This window comes from Athene noctua, chromosome 25 (assembly GCF_965140245.1).
Source record: "Athene noctua chromosome 25, bAthNoc1.hap1.1, whole genome shotgun sequence".
NCBI classification, from domain to species: domain Eukaryota; kingdom Metazoa; phylum Chordata; class Aves; order Strigiformes; family Strigidae; genus Athene; species Athene noctua.
This window is the reverse complement of record NC_134061.1, coordinates 6514957-6526205: the sequence shown is the minus strand read 5'-3', so window position 1 is coordinate 6526205 and position 11249 is coordinate 6514957. Positions and strand designations below refer to the sequence as shown.

Sequence of the window (11249 nt, the reverse complement as noted above, 5' to 3'; positions counted from 1 at the left end):
CAGTTACATTGCTGGAAGGTTCAGGAAAAAGCAACAACAGGGTAAGGAAGGGGATGAACAGTTTGGCCCTCACTGTTTAAAATAATATACTTCTCACTGTAAAACACTCTTGCCCAGGCAGGGAGTTGTAGAGAAAATGTGGTGGGAAGGTGCTGCCAGGAGTCTTCTGCCACCTGCAGGAAACATCTTGGATGGAGATGTCAGAAAGAGGTTGGAAAGTTTGTCCTGGTTTTCCACCACGGCTTCTCTAAGTGTGATACACCTACCTTACACACACACACATGTGTCCATCTCGGGGGCTTCCTCAGCACCGCCAGGTACAGAACACTCTAGAGTGGGTTGGGCCAGAGGTTTCTCAGCCAGCTCCTTTAGGACCACCTGTGGTCGAGCTGTGCAGGCTGGGGCTGTACTCAATCCATCCGTGTTCAGGTCCAAACTGAGCATCCCCATGGCTATGCCTGGGAAGGGCTTTGCAATCCTCACATCATACACCAGCACTCCATACACCTCTGTTTGACCAGCACCAAAGACACAGATGGCTCCCACGAGTAGTTGTGCTTTTTATTGAATCCATTGAGTGTGCAATTAAACCAAATATTTATTCATCAATATAGTTCTGGACAAAGACACAGTAAGGTTTATATCATTTACTCTGAAATATAAGTTAAAGTGTGCTGCTGTCACTAGGACTAGCAGAGGAAAGAAAGGAACAAGTAAATTCATAAGATCATACACAAAATGAGAAGGAATAATAAGCACTGGGACTCACAATGTCATCACAACACAACAGCACTGCCAAAGGAAAAGAAACCAGAGTGGAGTGACTAAAATACTCCGACTGCTGCAAGTATGCACTAAGGACTACAGTACCTTCACCTTTGGGCCTGAAAGAATGTGAAGCACCCTCTTTCCCTGCAAATACACTTTGGGTACAAGCTGCTAGCCCTCAGCAGCGTGTCTGGTCAAGTTTAGGAAGCTACACTGACTAAGATCTTATAAATGGCTTTGATTTCATGCCCCACCAAATTGAGGTATGTTCCATGAACCTTACTGAACGTGTGGAGCCAAAGAACCAGAGGAGAGCAGCCTCATGCAGTCATCGTCGACAGCATCTCACTGACACGAGGTGACTGTGGGGGAAGGACTGCGTAGCAACATGTGATACATTCCTTTATTTCAGTGCAAAAACATGGCAATACATATCTCGTGCATCTGCAGAGCTTGGCTTCCTCTCTGTCTCTAAGGAGGAATTTTAACCTTTGGTAACATGGCAAGAAAAGTGGGATATAATGAGGCTGGCTAATCCCAAAGCAGCCATCTACACTGCACTCACTAAGAGCTTTCAGGCTGGAATCAGCATCTCTAAAACTGTGACTGAATTAACAACAAGCTTTGATGCCTTAAATACTGGATTTGGAAGTTTCCTCTACTCTCATCAGCATACCTCCCTGCCTTCTTCAGTCCCTAATGCCACTAGCCAGTCTCTCACCAGATAGAAGAGAAGCAGGTATCAGCATCTGGGCAGTTCGGAGCTGAATTATTGTGGGCACTGCCTTTATGTTATCAGCCTGGCTCAATGTTCAATGAGTCACAGGATGACATAACAAGCAAGTGTTCATCAGATCAGGATAAGACAGGGTAGTACTTTAATATGCCTTCACCACAGACTGTCAGGTTTTATTAGAAGACATGATTTCTTTCCTAATGTAGCAACTGGATACTGGACACAAGTGAGCGTTAGCTTCAAAACTTACAGGACATTTTCCCCATGCTAAAATCAAATGAGAATGCAGCCTCGCCTGCACAGAGACAGAAGCACAGTGTTCTAAAAGACACTTCCACATGACATCAGTATATTAAAGACAAAGAATAAAGATACTGTATTGCACTAAACATGCAGATTCCACATTGGGTTCTTGGAAACAGGGGAGCATTTCACTTTGTCCAGTCTGTTGAACACAGAAGAGTAAAGATCCCAGTGTATATTCTCCAGGTTGGTCACTTTTCCAGCTGTTGATCTTGCACTTGGTCCACCTTCAGTCTAGGGAAGGAACTCTTGCAAAAGAAGCCAAATCCATCAAGAAAGCATGCACATGTATAAAAGCATCAAGCACACACTGGAACCCACTCACATGTAGCCAGGATAGATACTGTTGTGAGTTTCCCCAGCAGAGGTACTGCCCTACATGTATTAGAAAGTCATTTTCTAGGAGATGCCACTGTCAAGACTGGGCTCAACTACTCTCTGTGATACCTACAGGGGAAAGAGTAGGACATCCTTTTCTCAGTCAGGAGAAATACAAGAAATCAAAGTTCCAGATTTTACAAAAGCAGCTGGACTTTAGCAGAATCTCTTCTGATTTACTTTAACTAAAGAAAGCTAAACTGTGGTCCAATATCTCATTTAAATTTTAAAGTCACAAGTAAATTAAGAAAAGCAAAGAATTCAGGCATGCAGGTTCTCAAAAAGTCTTCAGGACCCCCCACCTCCCAAAACAGCTGGCATATAGCTGTAAGAACTGATCTGATACACAGTTCTGTAAATACAGGAGGGGCCAACAGTGAGATCAGATATCAGAAACTACACTGCAGTTTCCCCTCAGAGATGTCTGTTTCTGAACAGAGAATTTTAAACAATGCTTTAAAATAAAAGTACTTACGTTCCTTCTTCTCTCAGAAGAGCCAAGAATTTTTTCACCCGATACTCAGGATCCATCTAGACACCAAACAAAACAGATCCCCATTAACGTGATACAGTCTTCCAAGTAGCCCACTAGGAAAGTCAGGCCATGAAGACAGCTGGAGGCGTGTGTGTGTTCTCTGCCTGGGTATCGGCCTGGCCAGACAGGAGCCTGCTTGCCCAGCAGCTCTGCAGTTACGTGGTGCAGACACAGCACTGCACCAAGAGAAAAAGCTGATTAGCACAGGCTTAGCGTGCTCACAGAGCTGGGAGATGAGCCAGACTAGAAACATGCACAAGCATTTCTATCAGATACTTCTGTTTTCATGGCAATCTGCACACTAGCTTCACCCCACATTCACAGCAAATAAACAGTCAGGAGCTGAAGACATCCTCAATTTTCCTCTGCTCTCCTTCCCCCTTTCAGCTCCAGCACCAGCAGAGAGGAGCTGTGCGTTGTGGGCTGGCACATAAGGGAAAGCTGAATCACAGCACAAGGCTTCCAGAACTTTCAGTACCAACTTGTGTTGTGGCTCCATCAACCAGGAAGATCCCCTGAAGATCAGCCCTGCCTCTGCCCCAGCACTGAGACAGAGACACCAGGGAAGGGGGAGGAAGGGCTACAGAGACTCGGGCTGCCATAAGAAGACACAACGTGCACCTGCATCAGTCCTCTGTGCTGATGCATGGGCTTGTTGATCCTCTCTGATGTGAAAGACTCCAGGCAAATTGCCATCACTACACCAAGATACAGTGAGTCGGGACTATAAACATTTGGAAATTTGAAACCATTGGCTCTCAGAGTATCTTTGTGTTATACTGCAACAATTCATTTGGCCTAGAAACTCTAATTTCTGTTCATTCTGTAATCTTCATCAACACCTTGTATCTTTAACACACTGCTGAAAACAGCAGGATCATTCTGAAAACATTCAGTAAAGGGTACTATGAAGCTGACTGCTTGTAAGATTCCCAGCTCTATCACTCACTTGGTAATAAACAGGAAAGTGCTCTACTAAAACATAAAACTGGCACTTAGCCTTGGAGGGGGAAAGTTTCAGCATGTGCCCTGGTCTCCCACCAAAGAGGTCAAATAAGGGCTCTTGAACTCCTCTACCACATTTTATATTCCTAAAGGAAAATTTCCACCAATTCCAGATGTGAAGAAGCCATCTATTTAAAATCCTGACCACTGTAACTGAGGGCAACACAAATGTCTTCAAAAACATCTTGGAAGAAAATAAATCCTAAAACAACAGTATTACCAGTGATGCAGGCAGGGAAGAAACAGCCAGTAAGAATTTCTGCTTTGTGCTAAGAAAAGCCTAAAAATGTATAACTTCCTATCACTTTGAAATATGTCAGCAAGGCCAATACCTCAATACCAACTACTGAACTATTTTTAGATCAGAAAAATAAATTCACTGAAACAAGATGATTTAAAGGAACTTACTGAGGATCACTGAGCTATAAAGTTGGGTTTTTAACATGCAAAGGAATACTGGTAGTGTTCAGGATCCCAGAAGAAAAGAAAGGCTACTCCACCACCTAAAGCAGTGTTTGAAATGTATAATACACAGCTACTGAGAGAGAGGGACTGTTGTGCCACACAACTGGAGGCCAGAAAGATGATGCCTGCAGTATCCCTCTAGCCTAAATCTTCTCCACAAGTGGACAGTAGGCTAGGAGGGAAGAGAACATCTGTCACTATTTCAGTTTTCCTGTTTCTACGTGTAGATGTGGCAGTTAGGGACATGGTTTAGTGATGGACTTGGCAGTTTTAGGTTTACAGTTGGACTCAATGATCTTAAAGGTCTTTTTCAACCTAAAGATTCTGTATCAGAAACACTGAAGACAATTGAGATCAGAGTACATGCACATGGGCCACACACCCTGAACACCATTACCTGGAAGTCCCCATTCTCTGGGGGAATCTACAGGTGCAATCACCCCATAAGGCTGAGCGTGACTCTCACCTGGCAAAGGGTCTCAGGTGTTCCCCATCCAGAGGACTCCGGTCTGACCCCGTGGCTGATCCTGGACTAGCTGACATCCTGAGGTGTGTTCTGACCTCATTTATCCTGCAATCCTATGACGACTCAGCCACATCTCTTCCTGTATTTCTGGATGTTTCCAGAATGTCTAGTACTTGATAAAGGCCATGACCACAACTCTGGGTGGCCACACAAACAAAGTGTCATTTACTGGTAAGTACAGACTAAGTAACTGGGACAGCACAATGGACTGAAAACTGGGTTAAAAAAGTTGTGAACCATGACATGAAATCCAGTCAGAGGCCAGTCACTAGTGGCATCTGCCAGGCATCCATATGGAGCCAACATTGTTCAGCCTCTACATTCACAAACAAGATTTGGGGACAGAGTGCACCTGCAGCAAGTTCACAGAAAAACAGAACTGGGAGGTGTGTTTCATGCACTTGATGACAGTGCTGCCATTCAGAGAGACCTCAGCTGGATGGAGATACAGACCAACACCAATCTCACACAGTTCACAGGGAAATGCAAAGTCCTAGGCAGGACTAGGAAAAAAAACCTAGGCAGGAACAACCCCACACACCAGCACAGCCTGGGGGACAACTGGCTGGGAAGTGACTTTGCAGGAAAGGACCTGAAGGTCCTGGATGTGATCCAGCAATGGGCCCTTGCAACAAAGATGGCCAACAGCATCCTGGGCTTCGTTAGGTGGAATGTTGCTACTGGACCTTCCCCTCTTCTCAGCAACACCACACCTGGAGGACAGTGTCCAGTTCAGAGCTCCCCAGTACAAGAGAGACAGGGACATAACACACAGAGTCCAGCAAAGGGTCACAAGGATGATTAAAGGTCTTGAGCGAATGACATATAAAGAGAGGCTGTGAGAGGTTAGATTGTTTAGTCTGCAGTAGAGACTCAGGACTGGGGAGGGAAGGGTAACTCTTGCCAACATGTATAAACACCTGGTGGGAGAGAATAAGGAAGAGAAAGATGCTCTTCTGAGTGGTGCTCATTGACAGAGCAGGAGGTCACCAGCACAAATCGAAATGTAAACAGAAGATAAAGTTTTTCATTGCAAGGGTGATCACACACTATTAGGAATCGCTCGTGGAGGCTACGGAGTCTCCATCCTTGGAGGTATTCAACACCCAACTGGACAGGGCCCTGAGCAACCTGATCGTGCTTGGTCAGAGCACGAGGCTGGACTAGACAAAAATGAAAAAATGTAACGGGTGTAGCAGAGTATCTGTTTAGCACCTTCCTACTCTCTAGGACATTCACCTGAAGAGAATAAGGCCACAAACAGTTCACCCTAGAGAACCAGATATCACCTGCACAGTGAGCTAGATGAAATGTTCACTGCAAGTCCTGGACAGGAGGTTCAAAAGCGGCTGAAACCTCAGGTTACATGAACAGCCAAAGCAAGTCTGGGAACCAGAGCTGCCAAGGCCAAGCTTAAGCAAAAAGAATTACCAGTACACGCTCTCTCAACAAGCTTCAGACATCCCATAAAAGAAAGGAATTTGAGGAAAAGGACAAAATACACTTGAACTTTGACCATGAGTAGAAAAGTGCATCTGAGAGGGATCCCCGACCTTCTCAGATAAGACACACGGCATTTTTGTAGCTACTGGCAGTGAAGATGTCTACTTCCAAAAGGACTTCTTCACAGGAGTTACTCAAGTGGCAGCCCACTAAGTCCTCAGATTTGACTTTTCATCTATGATCCAAACTCACAGACAGATTCTCCATGACAAAGCTGGAAGAGCTGGGCAAATGAACTGCCAAGAAGTGAACCTTCTGTCAAGGGTCCAAAACACAAACTTCATCCATTCCGGTCAGAGCTGGAAAGGCCTGTTCCCATCAAATGTTGATGTTGAAGAGAGTGGCGAGATGTCAGTAATGATCTACACATATGCTTTCTGAGGGTCTGAATTGGATTAGATGATGTCCCCCAAGGTGCTTTCCAACGAGAATGATTTTGTGATTTTAAAATCTTAAGTATTCTGCAAACCAGTGAAAGGCAGCTTGATGGTTAAGAACTCACTACTTAAGTACTTGCACTCCACACAGAATCACTGCTGAGGGCCAAAGGCAAAACCCATAAAGCACAGTAAATGTTTGGCTGCCAGGGACACCAATACCAACAGTCTGTTGCATGTAACAGTGAGTCAAGATACTTCTTGCAGAGGATACAAAACCAGACAATTTACCCAGTAAAGAGACAATCTTTCACATCTCAGATTGACCCAAGGAACCACAAACACTGAGACGGAGCAAGGCATGACTTCTGGCTATCGATGGAAAGCCCAAAGCTGACAGAAAGAGAATGTCAAAGGGCCTGGCTTATTCTACAATTACTTATCTCACTGACTGACCCAAGGATCAAGAGTATTATCTACCTCCAGAGAAGATGGTCCTGTTGTCAGAACCTTGGTGAAACCTTAGAAACCCACGGAAAAGTCAGCACAATCAGAAAATAACAACAAAGGACCAGTCAAATAGTTCTGTTCAAAAAAAATTTTGGTCTGAGCTGGATATATACAAACAAATCTACTCTTTTCATTCCTAGAAAATTTGTACTAATGCCACCAGCTGAAATTCAAACTTGCCAATGCCAGTGTGCTGTTTCCCAAATCAAAGATGCTGCCTCTCCACACCTTTTCACTTGGACGTAAGAAAGTGCCCACAGTAAGACACTTTGTCCATAATCTGTAATGACACAGCTTCTATAGAATCTTTGGGAGGAACAGCATTTTTCTGCAGACACAATATCTTGTCCAAAAGTCTGAAGCAGGAAGCTGAAAGGCAACAAAGAAGTTAAACATGATCAAAAAGCCTATTAAAAAATGCAGACCAAAAACCAGAAGGTTGATCTGCCCTGGAAGGAGCAGAAGATGGTATCAATAGAATACAAAGAGGAAGCAGTTTCAGGACTCTTGAACAGACCCTCTAGTGCCTTGTGAAAGGAGAAATGCTGCTGTCGAACTGGATGAAAGATTTTCTGGAAGAACAATGGAGACTGACTGACACAGCTCACACAGGTGGCAAGAAAACGGCTGTTCGTTTCAAGGTAATGCAGTAACCCCAGGACATGCCTGGGAGCCCTTAGGAAAAAAGGCAACTGAACAGACTTCATTAATCGTCAGTCCAGAGGAGAGGAGATACTCCACCAAGATGTGTATGCCCTTGGGTAGTACAGTACTCCTGTAAATCTGTCATAAAATCCAAACTCTTAGTATGTCCAGATACAGCATTTAGTTTAAAATAAGGCAGGCAATATTATATGATGACCTTTCAAAGTAATTTCCCATGTAAATTAAAATACATTACAAACAGCTTAGATTAAGTTATATTTATGCTAAACAGAAGTTACCAAATCAGGAAATACTGGAGGTGCAAAAAGGGGCTTTCTGGAAAGCTGCCTGGCTCATTCAGGTTCCTGTTCCAAGAAGGAGAGAGACCTTGGGTTTTGGAATGTTGCCAGTAAGGTCCAAGAGCAACAAGACAGGCAGGTAAATAAGCAGAAGGAAACAGCCCCCCCAGCTCTGGAAAAAGAAGGCTCATGTGTCCAGCAGCACCCCAGGGTAGGGCTGCAGCATCAGGGCAGGGTGAAGCTCCTGTGGCATCCGACAGCTCTGAGGTGAACCAGGTACCACAGCCAAGGATACTTCAAAACTAAACTTCTCTGGATTCACATGGCAAATCATGAGTGTATCCATTCATCAAAGACTTCTTTTGAACAAGAACATAACATCATTCCAGGACACTCAGTGTATACAAGATGACCAAAGTATGTGACACTAAATCCGAGTAGTTCGACATTAAAGAAGGCCAGGAATAGCAATAAACAGTTTGAGGGAAATTAAGTTGCCAAAGAATGTGGGTTTACAAGGCTTGTAAACAAGGTAACAAAGCAACCCAAGATACCAGAGCAATACAGTGGTTCAGGGTACTGCGAGAAAGGATTTTGATATTGAGAGTGGTTCAGCAAGACTTCAGTCTGAAACACACTGGAAGTCATTTGAACAGCTCAAGAATACCGACATATAGCATATATCGTGTTTACTAGTCTATTAATACAGAACACACAGATTCAGAGAAAGAAACTTTGCATTTTTTGCAAAGAATTTGTTCACCGTTGGATCTAATCAGCTGAATTTTGAGAAATTTTATCCATCACTTGCAATTTTTAAGGTATTTCAGATTCAAATCTCTTTCTAAAACGCTGTGGTCCAGCTAGGTGAAAAAAGAAACTAGTCTTGGACTTCTCATTCGGTGAACTTTTGCTTTCCTGTAAAAGCTAGCCAAATTAGCCAAAAGCTAGCCAAATTAGGTATCCCTGTCGCCTTCCAATGCATTCAGATACAAGTGTTCTCCTATTCAGTGAGAGCCTGTATTGCTTTCCTGTATTTACAGTAGCTCAGCAGATGGAGTCATGTAAACATCTCAGACCTTTTGGAACAGAACTTTTTCATATTTAGCTTCCATATCCTATTACCTATGCTACCACACAATTACCTGAATTGAGTGCAATAACATAAGTTGCCTTGCTAGCAGCCATGGATGTACAGTAGCCAAAATGGATTATCAGTCACCTAGGATGGCAGTAGCAGCCCTTCATTTTACACTTGTTCAATTTGTCAGAAATGGCACAGAATCACAGTTCTGCCTGTCTTCTCCCAGCCTGATTGGTCACGGGCTCATCTACAAAACAGTGGTCTGGTTAAAAAAAAAAAAAATATACAAGACCAGTTTATCTGTCTGCACAGCCCAGGGCAGCATGAAGACTCCCTCTCTACAGCACCACAGGCGTGCGGCCGTGGGGCGATGCTGTGAACGAGGCCAGGGTAAGCATTTCCACCCATGCTCCAGATTCAGAACTGCCCATAATTTACATAACCTTCACCTTCAGTTTTGAAAAGAACCAACACTTAAGGTCAAAGCAGCAAAAGAAAGTGTCATGTGTCAGAAGAAGGAATCCATTGTCAAGGCTAAGTGAAATGGACTGCAACAGAGCCAGGCAGCCCCCGAAGGCCCTGCACCCCTTAAATACATTTAATACATGTGAGCAATGACTTACTGACTTGCCTGTAGGTATGGAATTAAAAGCCAAGGAAGAAGAGGAAAAAGTAATCTAGATAAATGACTTTATTCCCTGAGGTGACATCCAGTCAGAGCATATCCTTAGTGCTGTGCAAGTTTTAACAGAATTGTGAATAGTGAACAGAGGGATACATGACTTATATGCTGCTAAACTACATGCCTCTTAGCTTATGCTCAGCCTCTCCTAGGAAGATCTAAGGACAGTTCACTCAGCTGCACTAAATCCATTTGATGTGAAAAGAGAGTGTGTGCGAGGGGGGGGAAGGCCTCAGAAGGGCGCTGAAATGTCAGCCGCGGAGGATTAGGGCTGCACGCTACACCCTCTCATTTTCAGCATGCACATACTGTCGAGCACAAGCTTGATGGCTGGCTTGCAGGCATAGATGATGGGTGCGGGGGAGGGTTAAGAACGACATATTTCTACCCTCTGCAATTATTTTCTTTAAAGTGCTGAAAGTGGAAAATAAAGAGGAGAGCAGCTGAACAGCCTGACAGATTTATCTTCTTCAGGGAAAGAGCACATACACCTGCACAGGCACCTTTTTCTTTAAAAAAAAAAAAAAATCCTAAGTGATTGCTATCTGTAATCTTAACATGCTGGGTGTAGAGAAGAAATTTCATGAAACGTAAGTTAATCCAATCCCTCCAGTTGCCAGATGCTCTTCTCTGAAGTGCAGCTCTAAACAGCCTATAGGCACTGTGGTTTTTAAAGATCTCTCCGTGGACCAAGACCTGGTGATTTCTTTGTTAGGAAAGTTTCTTCTCACTGTAGCTCTTTTCTCAATTAAACCAACTCAAAGGCTCCAATCACACAGCTAAAGTAGGAGTCTGCAGAGAAGTGGGAACCTCTAAAACTGCTCTATTTATGCCAGTCCTTCCTGGACCAGAATCATTCTTACTTGTAATGACATTTCTATCAGCATCAGCAGCTTCTTGATACCAATCCAGACAGACTTCTCTTTGACATTCTGTGCAATAGTGCTGCGTTCCTTGTCTTTGAAGTTACCCAGGAGCTGAGGGGGGAAAAAAAAAGTTAAAAAATAAAAATTCAACAACAGAAGACTATCAGTAAGAATAATGCTACCTAACTTGGGAAAAGGGGAATGAGAAGCTTGGAAGCATTTTTGAGCTCAGAAGGAAAATTTTTTAATATGTATCTAGACAAGGCAAAAAACTTCGATTCTTCTATTTCATAATGGTTCTCCTCATAACATCTCTAATCAAACAGTTAGTGACTCTCTTACAATCCATTTGAGGTTTTCTCCAGATGAGTCTAGAAGGAACACAGTGGCTCAAGCCACAGTAAGTTTTCAAGACTGCTGCATGTGTCCGTGTCTCTCAGGCTTTGACAATACTATCATTGTGACAATTTGGAAGTCTCCACAAAAGATCTGCCTGTTGAGTTTATTTTTAAAGCCTTCAATATTCACTACAGTTTCCACTATGGCATAGAATAAGAAGCCACTAAG

At 43.6% G+C, this 11249-nt stretch overlaps 1 protein-coding gene across 2 annotated transcripts in view; it reads right to left on the bottom strand.

Annotated features, from left to right (window-relative positions):
* Positions 1-546: 546 nt before the first annotated feature.
* The window catches only part of NSF (N-ethylmaleimide sensitive factor, vesicle fusing ATPase), an 83765-nt gene continuing 73062 nt past the window's right edge, over positions 547-11249 (bottom strand). Inside the window, exons 19-21 of one of the 2 annotated variants that reach the window (XM_074926597.1) lie at positions 10680-10793; positions 2661-2716; positions 547-2254 (exon numbers count right to left, since the gene is read on the bottom strand). In XM_074926597.1, coding sequence (XP_074782698.1) covers positions 2239-2254; positions 2661-2716; positions 10680-10793 — 186 coding nt within the window. In that variant the 3' untranslated portion in view covers positions 547-2238. The remainder of the gene's footprint in view (positions 2255-2660; positions 2717-10679; positions 10794-11249) is intronic. The other variant, XM_074926596.1, reaches the window with a different exon arrangement.